This window comes from Heteronotia binoei, chromosome 10 (genome assembly GCF_032191835.1).
Source record: "Heteronotia binoei isolate CCM8104 ecotype False Entrance Well chromosome 10, APGP_CSIRO_Hbin_v1, whole genome shotgun sequence".
NCBI classification, from domain to species: Eukaryota; Metazoa; Chordata; class Lepidosauria; order Squamata; family Gekkonidae; genus Heteronotia; species Heteronotia binoei.
Window position 1 is genome coordinate 211,283 of NC_083232.1, and position 16,954 is coordinate 228,236.

The following is a 16,954-nucleotide window of genomic DNA, read 5'->3' on the forward strand; positions in this document are numbered from 1 at the left end:
AGATGGATGGCTTCTTCGCACATCACTATATCAGAAGTAATCTGTTAAATACTTGGTCAAAATATAAAAGGTATGGTGATGAGAGGAAACCGCTTTGGATTGTACCAACAGAAGTAATAAAACTGTATTCAGATACCAAAGAAGAGAAGTGGTTATCATACAAACAACTTTTAAAAATTCGAGGAGGAAAGGTGGAATTAAAATCAGCTGTAGAAATACAATATAAATACAATTGGTTTCAATTGCAACAAATAAAGAGTTTGCTTGAACAGGACATTAAGAATTATGGAATAAGACAAGAACAAACAGAACTGGAAAGAATGCTGTTGGGTGAAAATGAAAAGCTGATTTCAAAGACATATAAACTATTATTGAAATGGTCTATGGAAGATGAAGTAGTAAAATCACAAATGATAAAATGAGCGATAAATATAAATAAAGAAATACAGATGTAGTCATGGGAATACTTATGGAAGAACTCTATGAAAATATCTACATGTTATAACATTAAAGAAAATTGTTTTAAAATGCTATATAGGTGGTACATGACACCTAAGAAACTGGCAAAAATGAACAATCAGGTGTCGGATAGATGTTGGAAATGTAAAAGACACAAAGGATCTTTCTACCATATGTGGTGGACTTGTGAAAAGGCAAAACAATTTTGGCAAATGTTTCAGCAAGAGATTTCGAAAGTTTTGGGATATAATATTAAGAAGGCGCCAGATACTTTTTTTGTTGGGATTACAAATGGAAACATTTCAAAAGCAAGACAGAATGATAATTTGGTATATGCTTTCAGCTGCACGGACATTATATGTGCAAATGTGGAAACAAGACAGAATACCAGAAATGTGGGAGTGGATTTTGAAAGTTATGCATTGGAGTGAAATGGACAAACTTAAAAGAATCTTAAAAGAACAAGATATAGAGAAGTTTAAAAATGAATGGGGAAAGTTTCAAAAGTATATTGAAAAACAATGGAACGTTAAAGGACATTTGGCAATGGTTAATCTTTAAAGAAACTTTATATGGATTACAGTAAAAAAAAAAGAGATTATTGGAATATAATTTTTTTGTTTCTTTGTGAATGACTAAGAAGGACTACTATGAAGATGGACTATAATTTCTGTTTTTTTATGAAGAAAGATTCTTTAATAGATAGAATTTATTACCTTTTAACAAATTAAATAAAATAGTAATAGGGAGTGGTTTGTTAAAGGTTGGCACTGCCGGGGTCACCAAAAGGGGGGAGGGGTAGAGAAAATGTAATGTATATGTGTTAGTTTTTATAATAACAAATGATAATATGCTATTACAATATATTACACTATAATAAATTGGTTTTAAACCCAATAAAACATAATTACAATTACAATTTAAACTTTAAAAACCATTTTGTGGTGCTGTGTCACTACAATATAATATAAGTGAGTTCGTCTTTTCTGACGGTGAGCACCTAGAACTTTATATGATGCTGGGTGGCAGCTCTCTCCTGGTTAGATATCAAAGGCCTGTCGAAACAATTCGGTCTTACAGGCCCTGAGGAAAGTGGAGAGATCCCGCAGGGCCCTTATGGCCTCCGGGAGAGCATTCCACAATTCTGGTGCTGCCACCAAGAAGGCCCTAGCTCGTGTCGAACGCAACCTAGCCTCCTTTGGTCCAGGGATGGACAATAGATTTTTTTTGTCCCTGAACGCAGTGCTCTCTGAGGAACATGTGGAGAAAGGCGGTCCCGCAGATAGACAGGTCCCTGACCATAAAGGGCTTTAAGGTCAATACCAACACCTTGAAATGGACTTGGAACACAATAGGTAGCCAGTGCAGCTCTTTCAGCACTGGCTGAATGTGCTCCCATTGGGGGAGCCCCATTAACAGCCGTGCTGCAGCGTTCTGCATTAGCTGTAGTTTCCGAGTCAGCGTCAAGGGTAGCCCCATGTAGAGAGCATTACAGTGATCTATTCTTGACGTGACCGTGGCATGGATCACCATTGCTAAGTTGTCATGCTCCAGGAAAGGGGCCAACTGCTGCACCCGCTGAAGATGAAAAAAGGCGGATCTAGTAGTGGCTGCTACCTGGGCCTCCATTGTAAGAGAGGACTCCAGGAGCACACCCAAGCTCTTGACCTTAGGGGCCGGTATTAGTGACACCCCGTCAAGAGCCGGCAGAAGGATCTCTCCCCCTGGACCACCCGGCTCAGGTAGAGAACATCTGTCTTCGTTGGATTCAGCTTCAGCCGACTCAGCCTGAGCCAAGATACTACGGCTTGAAGAGCCAGTCTAGATTTTCTGGGGTACAGTCAGACTGACCACCCATCAATAGATAGAGCTGGGTGTCGTCTGCATATTGGTGACATCCCAGCCCATACCTCCTGACAATCTGGGCCACGGGGCGCATATAGATGTTAAATAGCATCGGGGACAGAACCGCACCCTGTGGCACACCACATATAAGCGGGTGCCTTTGGGATGATTCCTCCCCTATCACCACCCTTTGTCCCCGATCTTGGAGAAAGGAGGCCAACCACTGTAAGGCGGACCCCTAAATCCCCACGTCGGTAAGGCGGCTAGTCAGTAGCTGAGGGTCAATCGTATCAAATGTGGCTGACAGATCTAATAATAACAGCACTGCTGAGCCGCCCCGATCCAGATGTCACATGAGGTCATCTATGAGGGCGACCAAACCTGTCTCCGTCCCATGACCTGGTTGAAAGCCAGATTGGAATGGATCCAGTGCGGAAGTGTCCTCCAGGAATCCCTGTAGCTGAGTTGCCACTGCCCGCTCTATAACCTTACCCAAAAAGGGAAGGTTTGATACCGGCCGATAGTTTGCCAATATGGCCGGATCTGCAGATGGTTTTTTCAAGACAACAGCCTCTTTAAGATGAAAGAATGCAAAAACCAAACATTAAATGCCTCTTACCTAAGATAATAAAATATGCCTTTAATGACAGAAACCTCTTCTATTATGGTTGTGTAGTAACAGCCACAGACAGCATCCATTCCTGAAAGCTCCGGGTGCTCCATTAGCATTTTGGTGGCTTTTTAAAAAACCACAGGTTTTTGGGGTTTTTTAAATATCATATTTTTCTGGGTTGTTTTTCAGGCTTGTAGAAAGGTCTGTCTTGTCCTTTCACAAGTCCAGTCTCTGGCTTTATATCTCATAGATTTGACCAATGGCTATTAGACTCGATGATGATAATGCTGCTTCAGGGTGGTGGACTGCAAAGCACCCCAGCAGGATCTCTGTGCATAGAGCCAGTGAGCAATTCTGCAGCAAATGAAGTTCAGTTTTGACAAGTGGAAGGAGATGTGCCCTGGACCAAACAAAGTCTCACTTTAAATATGTACTGATGGGGTCTGAACAGGTGGAGAATGAAAAGGATGGGCCGTGGCTCAGTGGCAGACTGTCTGCTTTGTCTGCGGAAAGTTTAGATTTAGAGTTGGGAGTGAGCAGTGAAGTGGCCAAGTTTGCGGATGACACTAAATTGTTCAGGGTGGTGAGAACCAGAAAGGAGCTCCAAAGGGATCTGTTGAGGCTGGGTGAGTGGGCTTCAACGTGGCAGATGCGGTTCAATGTGGCCAAGTGCAAAGTAATGCACATTGGGGCCAAGAATCCCAGCTACAAATACAAGTTGACGGGGTGCGAACTGGCAGAGACTGACCAAGAGAGAGATCTTGGGGTCGTGGTAGATAACTCACTGAAAATGTCAAGACAGTGTGTGTTTGCAATAAAAAAGGCCAACGCCATGCTGGGAATTATTAGGAAGGGAATTGAAAACAAATCAGCCAGTATCATAATGCCCCTGTATAAATCGATGGTGCGGTCTCATTTGGAGTACTGTGTGCAGTTCTGGTCGCCGCACCTCAAAAAGGATATTATAGCATTGGAGAAAGTCCAGAAAAGGGCAACTAGAATGATTAAAGGGCTGGAGCACTTTCCCTATGGAGAAAGGTTGAAACGCTTGGGGCTCTTTAGCTTGGAGAAACGTCGACTGCGGGGTGACATGATAGAGGTTTACAAGATAATGCATGGGATGGAGAAAGTAGAGAAAGAGGTACTTTTCTCCCTTTCTCACAATACAAGAACTCTTGGGCATTCAATGAAATTGCTGAGCAGTCGGGTTAAAATGGATAAACGGAAGTACTTCTTCACCCAAAGGGTGATTAACATGTGGAATTCACTGCCACAGGAGGTGGTGGCAGCCACAAGTATAGCCACCTTCAAGAGGGGTTTAGATAAAAATATGGAGCACAGGTCCATCAGTGGCTATTAGCCACAGTGTGTGTGTATATATAAAATTTTTTGCCACTGTGTGACACAGAGTGTTGGACTGGATGGGCCGTTGGCCTGATCCAACATGGCTTCTCTTATGTTCTTAATGTCCAGGTTCAATTTCCAGCATTCCCAGAGAAATGGGTCAGGTGGTGGGTGATGTGAAAGAGCTCACTCTGCCTGAGGGCCTGGAAAGCCACTGCCTGTGTGAGCAGCAGGCAATACTGGCCTTCCTGGGCTGAGGGCGGGGGAGGGGGGTCTGATTCCGCTTCCTGTGTGTTCCAGCTCTCCCACCTTTCAGACAACCAGACTTGGAAGGAGCTTTTCTCCTTTCACTGCACCTGGCTGCTGTGCCCTGCCCCATTTACAGCATTTGTCCAATTGACCTAATCCTAGAGGACTTAATGTTGATCAGTTTTGCATATTTCCCCATTCCCTCCCCCCTCTTTTGTACTTGGCACTCAAACAGCACACTGACTTCCTTAGAGGCACCAAGGGTTGCTAATGGCCCTTCCTGGAGCACCTTCTGCTGAGATGCCAGCATGGTGTGGCAGCAGTTCTGAAGAGGGACTTACCTGTGCTTGGCAAGCAAGTAGCGGGGCCACCAGACCACTCCCCGTTGTGTTGGCATGCTCTTTCTGCTGATCCAGAGAGGGTGTGGCCAGGAGTGCACCGGAATTGGATGACTGAGCCTGCTAAATAGTTTGTGCTGTTTTTACTGCCGTTTGGGGGGAGTTCCAGCCAGCCGCATGAAACCACTGAGAGAGGAGAAAGAAAGAAAGAAAGCTCTTATGAATCAAAGGGCAGGAAAGCCCTGTACAGAGCCGGGTGGCCAGGAACTGGTGAACAGGCTATAGAACTACAAGGTCACGTCCTGCGACATGACTGGCCTAGGTGGGGGTATGGAGGGAAATCCAGCCTTGACTTGGGGAGCCCAGGCAAGCCTGATCTTGTCAGTTCTTGGGAGCAAAGCAGAATCGGCCCTGCCTAGTATTTGGACGGGCGACCCCCAAGGAATGCCAGGGTCATTGTGACGCAGAGGCAGTCATGGCAAACCTCCTCTGAAATGTCTCTTGCTCATCACCTCGGGGTGCAGAACACTAAAAGAGCTAGAACTTCCGGCTACCAATCGTAGAGTCCACTGGCCATTCTACACACACTGCCATACAATAATTATTAATTCTTAGGATGATGGGGAAACTCTAAAGCGCCCATCCCTTGTTCACCTCTCAAGAGAAGGAGCCTCAAGACAGAACGAAGTGCTGTGGAGCACAGCTCCCCCCCACAATCTGGAGCTGGGGTGTGCCAGGCCGGACTTCAGCTGGGGCAGCTGGAACGTAAAGTGTACTAGAGGGCTGTTTACTCAATTGCTGGAGAGCTAAAGGTTGACCCGGGCTAATCTGAATCTACATCCTCTGGCATGAGGGTAGATGTGCTCTGTGCAGAGGCCTCAGGAGTTTCATGGACTGGGCCCTTACTGGGAGCAGCTCTTAGGCTTCCCAATCCCCCCGCTTTTCCGGGAGGCTCCTGGGTTCCCAGCTTCATCCCCCGGTCTCCAGAAATCAGGAAGCGGGGGGGGTGGGGGGGTGGAGGGGGGGGGGAGAACATACCTGAAGCGTTCATGTTGGTGTAGAGCTCCTGAGTCCTGAGCAGTTTGTAAAATTTCTGCCCCTTTAAGGCTGGGCAGGAAGGAGGAAACAGGAAGGGCTTCGGAGAACGGCCCCGCCCTTTCTTTGCTTTCGTTTTCAGAGCAGGCAGAGGGAAGAAGACCAAGTGCGGTAAGTGTTTGTTTGTGTGTGTGAGAGAGGGAGGGGGCAGGGAGGGGGGAATTCCCTGGTATGGAGGCCCTCCCCCTTCCTTTAGAAAGCGTGGGGGGGGAGGGAAATGTCTACTAGGCACTCTATTATTCCCTATGGAGAACAATTCCCATAGGGAATAATAGGGAATTGATCCGTGGGTATTGAGGGCTCTGGGGGGGCTATTTTTTGAGGTAGAGGCACCAAATTTTTAGTATAGCATCTAGTGCCTCTCCCCAAAATACCCCCCAAGTTTCAAAACGATTGGACCAGAGGGTCCAATTCTATGAGCCCCAAAAGATGGTGCCCCTATCCTTAATTATTTCCTATGGAAGAAAGGCATTTAAAAAGGTGAGCTGTCCCTTTAAATGTGATGGCCAGAACTCCCTTGGAGTTCAATTATGCTTGTCACATCCTTGTTCCTGGCTCCACCCCCAAGGTCTCCTGGCTCCACCCCCAAAGTCTCCTGGCTCCGCCCCCAAAGTCCCCAGATTTTTCTTTAATTGGACTTGGCAACCCTAGCAGCTCTTGTGCCACTGCTGGGATCCATGGGAGGGAGGATTCTCTTGCAGCTCAGTAGCTGCCCTGGACCACATGCAGCACACAGGCTGTGCCGCCCCAGCCCCCCGTGGGCAAAGCCAGTCCTGGGGGAAGGCCACAGGCTGGGGACTTTGGTGTGATCCCTGGGATTGCTGGGAAGGCCGTGGGGCTCAAGGAGCAGAGCAGTCTCTGTTGCCAGGGCAAGTGACCCAGTCAGAGCTTGCTGTGTGGGACCTCTTCCCAGCTGAAAGTCTGGTCCTTGGGTAGTTCTTTGGCCAGCAGGAAGAGATCCCAGTTCTTGGGACTGTCTTGCCAACTGATCCCAGTCACCCAAAAGATGATTTTATCTGTTACTTTCCCAGACATTTATAGGGCTGCACAGCTTGTTTTGTGCAGCAGGTAAAGGTTCCTCTGAAGTGCGTGCTGACCCCCACCCCCACCCCCCACCCAACGGCTCTGTCTCCCTCCTCCTGGAACTCTTCCAGGATTGCAGTAGTCGTCATGGGCTTCTCACCTGGTTGCAGATTCTCTTTGAGGCTCCTGTAGTTCTGGTGAGACCATTTTGTGCTGTTTCCCACTGCGAGGTCTCTGGTAGTCAGGACGTCAAACCTGCACAAGGGGTCTGACTGGCAGAGCAAGGCCATGTCCTTTGCGAGGGGGTCCGTTGGGTCCTCAGGGGGAGAAAACACCGGCTCAAAGGAGACATTGTGCTTTGGTCCAAGGAAAAAGTCGTGCAGCAAGTACTGTGTGTCGTATGTCAGAAGTGATGTCGTGTTGCTAATGGCCCCTGCAACGGGAAAAGTAGACTAGGTGAAAATGGGGAGGAGCATTGGAGACCCCCAAAGACAGGGCAACTGGCACCATTTCCTGATTATGCCTCTGTTCGTATCTGCAGGAGCGCAAGTGTGACCGGAATGCCCTTGAGCTTTATTTAATATATGTATATGCCTACCTTTATCCTAGCATGAGCAGGAGGCCGGAGAGGTACATTTACAACAAATGATGACCTTTACAAGTCCATAAGAACAATATATGGCAAGGCACAGCAACTGTTAGTTATTGCATGCTTCCAAATTAATATGCAATAAACAAATGAAGTAAACAAATAAACCAAAACTGGTCCATCTGCTCTGACAGAGGAGCAACCCAAAGCTTTTTTTTGAGCAGGAATGCAGTTCTGGCTGGCTTGTCCAGGGTTCTGGCTGAAAAGCCACACGCTCCCAGACCGTGTGCTCTGCCGCATCCAGTCTCCAATGGGCTTGCAAAGAGAGTGAGAGATGCAGAGCTGCCCACGTGCACCCCCTCCCAGGAGAAACTGGGCCTGCTACTGCCAGGGATGGCACAGGGGGTTTTGCTGCCCCACCTGCACCTCCATCCCTTCCCTTTAAAAGAGGAGGGGAGTTGGAGCTGCTTCTGCTGCTTCCGCCCCAGGCAGAAACAGCCGATCTGCCTTCGCCCTTTAATTTAAAGACCCCCGCCGATCAGCTGATTGCCGGGGGTCTTTAAATGGTGAAGAGAGGGTGGCGCAGTGCAGTCTCTTTCCTCTGCCCGAATCTCCGGTGGGCGGAAGAATGGGCACAGGGCCTCGTCCTCACTCTTGCCTTTCCTGCAGCGGAAGCAGCCCAGGAGTAGGGCCGAGCTGCCACTTTCCTCCGCCCAAGTCTCCGGCGAGGGAAAGAGCTGATGTGGGGCTTCGTCCTCGCTCTTGGGCTGCCTTTCCTGCAGGGGAAGCAGCCTGGGAGCAAAGCCAAGCCACCTCTTTCCTCCGCCTGAGTCTCAAGAAGGGGAAAGAGACAGAGCGGCGCTGGCTTGCGTGTGGGGAGGGGGCGCCTGGCGATGCCCTAGGCAGCTACCCCACGCACCAGGCCTGGCTACTGCCCACTCCACCACATGTGACTCTCTCTCCCCCGCCGTGTTTTGGAGGAGCAAAACAAGGTCTTTCATTGGGCTGTGTGAGAACACACATTCATGAAACGCAGCTGATGGCACTATACTCTTCTGTGTCAATATGCAGAAAGTAGCCTACTGAATGGGTGAGGTCACTTCTGGTAATGGCAGGAGGTGTGGCCTAATATGCAGATTAATTCCTGCTGGGCTTTTTCTGTAAAAAAAAGAAGCCCCAACGCAGCCTATCAGACAGAATGAGAACAGTGCAGGGGTGCAGTATTATTCTTCTAGTTCAAGGGCCGAGGTCAGACGCACATAAACTGACGAGATGGGCATGGATGAAACCCACATGCATGTCGGATTTTATGAGGTTGTCCAAACATCAGCATCTGGCAATGGTCGTTGGCTCGTTCATGTCCCAAACTGCCACGACTGAGATGTGGACTTTTTCGATAGTACATTAAATCCGGAATAAGAATGCTTCCGACGACTCCCGCGCGTACTTTCTATGTTTGAACGCTCCATTGTAGCCGACTCGTCGCAAGCACACATCTGCTTCCCTGCGAGAGCCCACTCCAAATGATATCATTGTGCTAGCAATTGTTGACTCAGCCTTCCAACCTTCTGAGGTTGGTAAAATATGTACCCAGCTTGCTGGAGGGGAAGTGTAATGACGGGCGAAGGCAATGGCAAACCACCCCGTAAAAGGTCTGCCGTGAAAACTTTGTGAAAGCAGTGTCACCCCAGAGTCGAAAATGACTGGTGCTTGCACAGGGGACCTTTCCTAAATGGAGGGGGGGGAGGCAGATCAGCAAAGATCGGAGAGACGGCAAAGAGAGTTCCTGTGCTCCCCCCCATTTAAACACTCTGATGGGGTGTTCATTTTTTGTGACAGTATACGTTGTTTGATGCCCATTCTGGCCTGTTCCGGCCCATTTAAATGGGGGGGGGGAGGAAGATGACCCACCTTTGCCGTCTCCCCACCAGCCGGAGAGACAGCAAAGAGAGTTGCCGTGCTCCCCCCCATTTAAACACCACGGCGGGGGGTTTAAATGGAGGGGGGAGGAAAATCACCCACCTTTGCTGTCTCCCCGCCAGGCGGTGAGACAGCAAAGAGAACTCCTGGGCTTCCCCTCCCTGGCCGGGTGTTTAAATTGGGGGAGGGGGGCAGATCGCTCACCTTTTCTAGCACCTTTAAAAAACAAAAACAAAAAACACCCAAGCATGATATCCCACGGTACTGCGCTTGGGTGAGTGTGGAATGCCATCTCAAAAAATGAGGTCCGATTGAGACCTCTGATCAACCAACGACGGGACCAACGCTGCTTATAACTGAAGGATGGAGGGATCTCTGATCAGGAAATTCATTGTAAAAAAACTGCGGGGTATAATAGCAATGGGTTAGGGATGGATTTAGTGGTGAGTGTGACCACGGCCAAGGTTGTGCAGTCAGTGTCTGCAGGGATTAACGAACACAAAACTTCCCCAGTAGGGTTGCCAATCCCCAGGTGGGGGCAGGGGACCCCCCAGTTTGGAAGCCCTCCCCCCCACTTCAGGGTCATCAGAAAGCAAGGGGAGGGGAGGGGAGGGAAATGTCTGCCAGGAACTCTATTATTCCCATAGGAAATAATGGAGAATTGATCTGTGAGTATCTGAGACTCTGGAGGGGTAGAGGCACCAAATTTTCAATATAGCATCCAGTGCCTCTCCCAAAATACCCTCCAGGTTTCAAAAAGATTGGATCGGGGGTCTCACTGTCTTACACTACAGCACCTCATTGAGAAATGTTCAGCCAGAAGAGCAACATTGTTATATGCTGCCTTTGTTGATCTTAAATCTGCCTTTGACTCAGTTTCTAGACCCCGGCTCTGGAATAAGCTCTCAAATTCAAATATTGACAAAAGACGTTTGTTTCTATTACAGGCCCTGTATGATCATACTTTCTTAAGAGTCAGATGCCAAATTACTGACCCTATAGAAAACTTCAGAGATGTCTACCAGCTCCAGCTTTGTTTATTTTTTATATCAACAATATGGTAAGTTGGCTCAATACATCTGATCTTCATGCCCCTAAACATGCAAACTGGCACATCTCTGCTGCTGTGATGTTATCTTGAACCCCAGTTGGTCTTAGGCGAGCCCTGAGGAAGTTCAGCATGTTCTGTGAAGATGAACTTCTCACAATAAACTACCAAAAAATCAAAATCGAAGCCTTTGGGAGCAGATCAAAACCCAGGAGTAAATGGACATCAGATAGAACAAGTTGACAGTTTTAAATACTTGGGGGTAGTTTTACAGGCCTCTGGTTCTAAGGTTAAGCAAAGGAAATACGTTGCCGATCTAGGGGAAAGATCAGCAAATGCATACTGAATTTTTTCGAACTCATGGCAGATGCTTTGTTCCTGCAGCCCTGAAGTTATATAAGGCCAAATCACTGGCACAACTGTTCTATGGGATGTTTCTAGGAGCACCCTCCTCGTGCTTTGCCCCACAAGAAACAGTTCAGTCCAAATTTTTAAGAGCTGTTCTGCAAGTTCCAAACTGCGTATCCAATGCTTGGATACAACTGGAATCTGGTAATCTCAGGTTTGAAGCGAGGGTTTGTATTTTATTCATCTATATATGGCTGAAATGTCATTTTAACCCACAAGGCTTGCTTCCTCTGATTTTCCAGGATGATTTCCAATCCAATTGACTCAAGGCTTTTCATAGAATTGGCAATTCATAGAACTGGCTTTTCACCTCAGCTACTTTTATCTTACGGACTTGAACAAGCTGAAGGGCTAATTAAGCATAGAATTGAGGATATAGAGCGACAGTCTGACATCTCCAGTGCATCAAAACCTGGGGTGTTGCTAAATATCAAAAGCACTATTGAGCCGGCATCATATCTGACTTCAGTGGAAAGAAGAAATCTTAGAAGGGCATTTGCTTTAGCTAGATTTCTGCCCTTCCATCTGCAGTTATGCAAGGTAGGTGCAATAAAACCCCTTACTCTGAAAGGCTATGTTCGTGCCTCTCAAGCGAGCTTGAATCTGTACAGCATATGTATAGGGAGGCTCATTTTACAATCATTACTCCATTAGTTGATAGGACACCTGATTATATGAATACAAACAAAGCAAGACTTTATCAGATAACAATCCAGAGATTACATATACAGTCGCTGAGTTCTGTGCATCAATTCTTAGACTGTGGGATTTGCATTTTAAAGGTTCTTAGATCTTTACTTTGTATACAGATCCAAATAGGCAGCCGTGTTGGTCTGAACTAGTAGAACAAAATAGGAGTCAATTGCACCTTTAAGACCAACTTAGTTTTATTCAGAACACAAGCTTTCGTATATAATATTTCATAATATATTTCATATATATATTTCATAATATACCTTGTATATTATGTCTGTTTTTACTTCTCCATATTACATTTATACTGTATCCTGGTCTTGAGACTGTAATAAACTATGATGATGACCAGGGGGTTCAATTCTATGAGCCCCAAAAGAAGGTTCCCCTATCCATTATTTCCTATAGAAGGGAGGCATTTAAAAAGGTGTGTGAAAATCATCCTGGAAAATCAGAGGAAGCTGGCCTTGTGGGTTAAAATGACATTTCAGCCACATAAGCTCCCTTTCAATGTGATGGCCAGAACTCCCCTGCTTGTCATGCCCTTGCTCCTGGCTCCATCCCCAAAGTCTCCTGGCTCCACCCCCAAAGTCCCCAGATCTTTCTTGAATTGGACTTGGCAACCCTAATCCCCAGATGTCTAAATTTTGCATGTGCAACAATTTTTGCAGGAAAGAAAGGGGACAAAAGGTTGGGGGTGGAGAAGCATTCTCTGTTCACTGGGGAGCAGATGCTCCAAGGAGACCGTTTCCACTGCTGTTTGCCAGAATAACAAAACTGTTGAGATCAGGCATTTCAGCTGTTGCATGTGGAAACTGGACTGAGGCATTCTGGGAATTCCTGGGCAGGCCTACTTTCTGACATGTGTAACAAAAATAAACAAAAGGTTATAGCGACCAAAATTACTAATATGTGATATACTTCGAAAGCACCAACATTCAAGGCAAAAGAGAACTCTAAAGCATTAATATGCAATGATACAAGAGTCAATGGTAGGGTTGCCAAGTCCAATTCAAGAAATATCTGGGGACTTTGGGGGTAGAGCCAGGATACTTTGGGGGTGGAGCCAGGAGAAATTGGGGGCAGAGCCAGGAACAAGGGTGTGACAAGCATAACTGAACTCCAAAGGAGTTCTGGCCATCACATTTAAAGGGACAGCACACCTTTTTAAATGTCTTCCTTCCATAGGAATAATGAAGGATAGGGGCACCTTCTTTTGGGGCTCATAGAATTGGACCCCCTGGTCCAATCATTTTGGAACTTGGGGGTTACTTTGGGGAGAGGCAGTAGATACTATACGGAAAATTTGGTGCCTCTACCTCAAAAAACAGAGCCCCCAAAAGCTCCAGATGAATTCCCCATTATACCCTATGAGAATTGATCTCCACATAGGGAATAATGAAGTGCTCAGCAGACATTATCCTCCCTCTCCCCCCCTCCCCCCATTTCTGGCGACTGAAGCAAGAGATTGGCCTCTCTACTCACGAGTTGCTGCCAACTTCTTCAAAGTAACACAGACACCCCATTCCAAGAGGAAGCCTTTCAATCGGAGACTGAAGCCTCCGGAGCTGGAAATGCACATGGCCCTCTGGGGGCGGGGCTCCCCCCCCTCGCCAGCCAGCTGACTGGGGGTGGGAAATAGCCTGGGAAAGTGGAAGGACCCCCCCCGGGGCCTGGGGATTGGCAAGCCTAGTCAATGGACAGTCCAATGTAACGTAGAGTTTCAATGTACAGGAGGGCGACTTGGTATCCTGCTTTGAAATTTCTTCCTACACTCTACTTCCTTCTCTTGAGTAAAGACAATTTCACTAATTGAAGACAAATCCAAATCGAAGATCACTCCAAAATTCTTCCACCTTCGCACATGTGATGTATTATCTTATAAACTCCATTAACAACGGACACAAGTTGTCTCAGTACAAACTTCCGATTGGCAACAGCTTCATGGCCTGTTCTGCCTGTGAATGTTGATGCTTTTGAAGTACATTACATATCAGTAATTTTGGCCACTATAACCTTGTGGTTGTTTTTGTTACACAGTCTTGAGTGACCTCTCTCACTTGTCTCAAACCACTTTCTGACATGGCAAAAGGAGGGTGGGTGAGAGACAGAACTGAAACAGGCCTGAGGGCTGAAGCCTGCCACAGGAAGTGCCCACCACAGCTGCTTCCATTCAAGGCTGAGGGTTTGGGTGAAACCCAGTACTGGTCTCCTGGCATATCAGGGGCCCACTTAGTGCCTGTCTACTGGTCTCTTTGCACTTCCCCACAGAACAAAAGGAAATCAACAGGCCTGGTTTTCACTCACAGTCTGCACCAAAGGCAAACAGCTGTTCAGAGGTGCTGCTGCTAGGAAGGACGGTTCCATTGCGGAGGGTAAAATCATCCAGGGGATTGCCATTCATGACGCCAAAAAGACCTCGTGTATGATTCAGGAACATCTCTGGCAGCAAAATGGTGATGCTCAGCATCCGTCCAGTTCCTTTCACTTCTACTCCCACTCCTGAGGAGAACATCACTGTAGCACTTGTCCCAGGGACAGCATAGAGGAAGAGACCTGTAACAGAGAGGATGACAGGGCAATACCTCTGTGGGGCCTATGATGAAGCAGATCACTCTGACAACCACCACCCCCATCCTCTTTTCATGATAGTGATGCTGAAGAGTTTTTTTGTTTCATAAAAACATCAGGAGAGCCCTGCTGGATCAGACCAGTGAGAGTTCATCTAGTCCAGCATCCTGCCTCACACAGCAGCCACCCAGTTCCTCCGGAGAGCCAACAACAGGAAAGAGAGGCCGAGGCCTTTATAATGACATCAGAAGAGCCCTGCTGGATCAGTCCAGTGAGGGTCCATCTGGTCCAGCATCCTCTCTCACACAGAGGCCAGCCAGTTCCTCTGGAGGGCCAACAGCAGGGCAGAGGCCGAGGCCTTCCCCTGAGAAGAACGTCAGAAGAGCCCTGCTGGGTCAGACCAGTGAAGGTCCATCTAGTTCAGCCTCCTGTCTCACACAAGGGCCAACCAGTTCCTCTGGAGGGCCAACAACAGGGCAGAGAGGCCAAGGCCTTCCCCTGAGAAGAACATCAGAAGAGCCCTGCTGGGTCAGACCAGTGAGGGTCCATCTAGTCCAGCCTCCTGTCTCACACAGTGGCCAGCCAGTTCCTCTGGAGGGCCAGCAACAGGGCAAAGAGGCTGAGGCCTTCCCCTGAGAAGAACATCAGAAGAACTCTGCTGGATCAGACCAGCGAGGGTCCATCTAGTCCAGCATCCTGACTCACACAGTGGCCACCCAGTTCCTCTGGAGGATCAGCAACAGTGCAGAGAGGCTGAGGCCTTCATAATAACATAGAATCATAGAGCTGGAAGGGACCTCCAGGGCCATCTTGTCCAACCACCTGCACAATGCAGAAAATTCACATATACCGCCCCCTAAATTCACAGGATCCTCAGAAGAGTCATCAGAAGAGTCCTGCTGAATCAGTCCAGTGAGGTCTATCTGGTCATAAGAACATAAAAACATAAGAGAAGCCATGTTGGATCACACAAATGGCCCATCCAGTTCAACACTCTGTGTCACACAGTGGCCAAAAACCTCAAGTGCCATCAAGAGGTCCACGGGTGGGGCTAGAAGCCCCTCCACTGTGCCCCCCAAAGCACCAGAATACAGAGCATCACTGCCCCAGACAGAGAGTTCTAACGATAATTTGTGGCTAATAGCCACTGATGGACCTCTGCTCCATATGCTTATCCATTCCCCTCTTGAAGCTGTCTATGCTTGTAGCCGCCACCTCCTGTGGCAGTGAATTCCACATGTTAATCACACTTTGGGTGAAGAAGTACTTCCATTTATCAATTCTAATCCAACTGCTCAGCAATTTCATTGAATGCCCATGAGTTCTTGTATTGTGAGAAAGGGAAAAAAGTACTTTCTCTACCTTCTCTATCCCATGCATAATCTTTTAAACCTCTGTCATGTCACCCCGCAATTGATGTTTCTCAAGCTAAAGAGCCCCAAGCATTTTAACCTTTCTTCATAGGGAAAGTGTTCCAAACCTTTAATCATCCTAGTTGTCCTTTTCTCCACTTTTTCCAATGGTATAATATCTTTTTTGAGGTGGGGTGACCAGAATTGTACATAGTATTCGCAAGAAGACAGAACCATCAATTTATACAGGGCATACTGGCTGATTTGTTTTCAATTCCCTTCCTAATAATTCCCAGCATGGCGTTGTCCTTTTTTATTGCAATCGCACACTGTCTTGACATTTTCAGTGAGTTACCTACCATGACCCCAAGATCTCTGTCTTGGTCAGTTTCTGCCGGTTCACAACCAATCAATTTGTATTTATAGCTAGGATTTTTGGCCCCAATGTGCATTACTTTGCACTTGGCCACATTGAACCTTATCTGCCACATTGATGCCCACTCACCCAGCCTCAACAGATCCCTTTGGAGTGCCTCACAATCCTCTCTGGTTCTCACCACCCTGAACAATTTAGTGTCATCTGCAAACTTGGCCACTTAACTGCTTACTCCCAACTCCAAATCATTTATGAACAAGTTAAAGAGCATAGGACACAGTACTGAGCCCTGCGGCACCCCACTGCTTACCGTCCTCCACAGCAAAGACTGCCGATTTATACTCACTCTCTGTTTCCTATTAATTAGCCAGTTTTTGATGCACAAGAGGACCTGTCCTTTTACTCCATGACTCTCGAGTTCCTAAGAAGGCTTTGATGAGGAATAAAATGTACTGGGTTCAAAGCATGAGGATGCCCAAGAGATAGTGAGTTCAGCTCTTTGTTCAGTGATTCAGCATAGGGAGATAGGAACAGAACTGTATGGCAGGACCAACGGCCCTGCTTATATGCATGCGAACCTCCCCATCCCAAAAACCTATTTCCATCATCCCATTACACACAACTATAGGTTAATAGCTGTCCCACTGATTCTCCTCATTCCACCAAGTTTCTGAAATTCCCAAAATGTCTGTTTCCCCCCAACACTAAGCATTCCAACTCCCCGATTTTACCTTTGACACTTCTAGAATTTGTATATAAACATCTATAATTTCCCAGGCAAATTAGGTCCGCAACCTCCCTCCTGCTGCCTCGAGACTTTGGCAGAAAGTCCATACTGTTTGTCACCATCTCAGTGGACAACTCAAATCCATTGCCTAGTAGAAAAGTAACAGCTAACCCTTTGAGACATTTTATCTCCTGTTGGCTTTCCCCCAAGATTCAGTTTAAAAACTGCTCTGCCACCTTTTTGATTTTAAGCGCCAGCAGCCTGGTTCCTTCTGGGGACAAGTGGAGACCGTCTCTTTTGTACA

General features: G+C 47.2%; 1 protein-coding gene across 1 annotated transcript in view; it reads right to left on the reverse strand.

Moving 5' to 3' along the window:
* The window catches only part of SUSD2 (sushi domain containing 2), a 71,355-nt gene that overhangs the window by 1,015 nt on the left and 53,386 nt on the right, over window positions 1–16,954 (reverse strand). The window contains exons 11-13 of the mRNA XM_060248335.1: window positions 13,932–14,180; window positions 7,127–7,399; window positions 4,852–5,034 (exon numbers count right to left, since the gene is read on the reverse strand). Of these exons, the coding sequence (XP_060104318.1) occupies window positions 4,852–5,034; window positions 7,127–7,399; window positions 13,932–14,180 (705 nt within the window). The remainder of the gene's footprint in view (window positions 1–4,851; window positions 5,035–7,126; window positions 7,400–13,931; window positions 14,181–16,954) is intronic.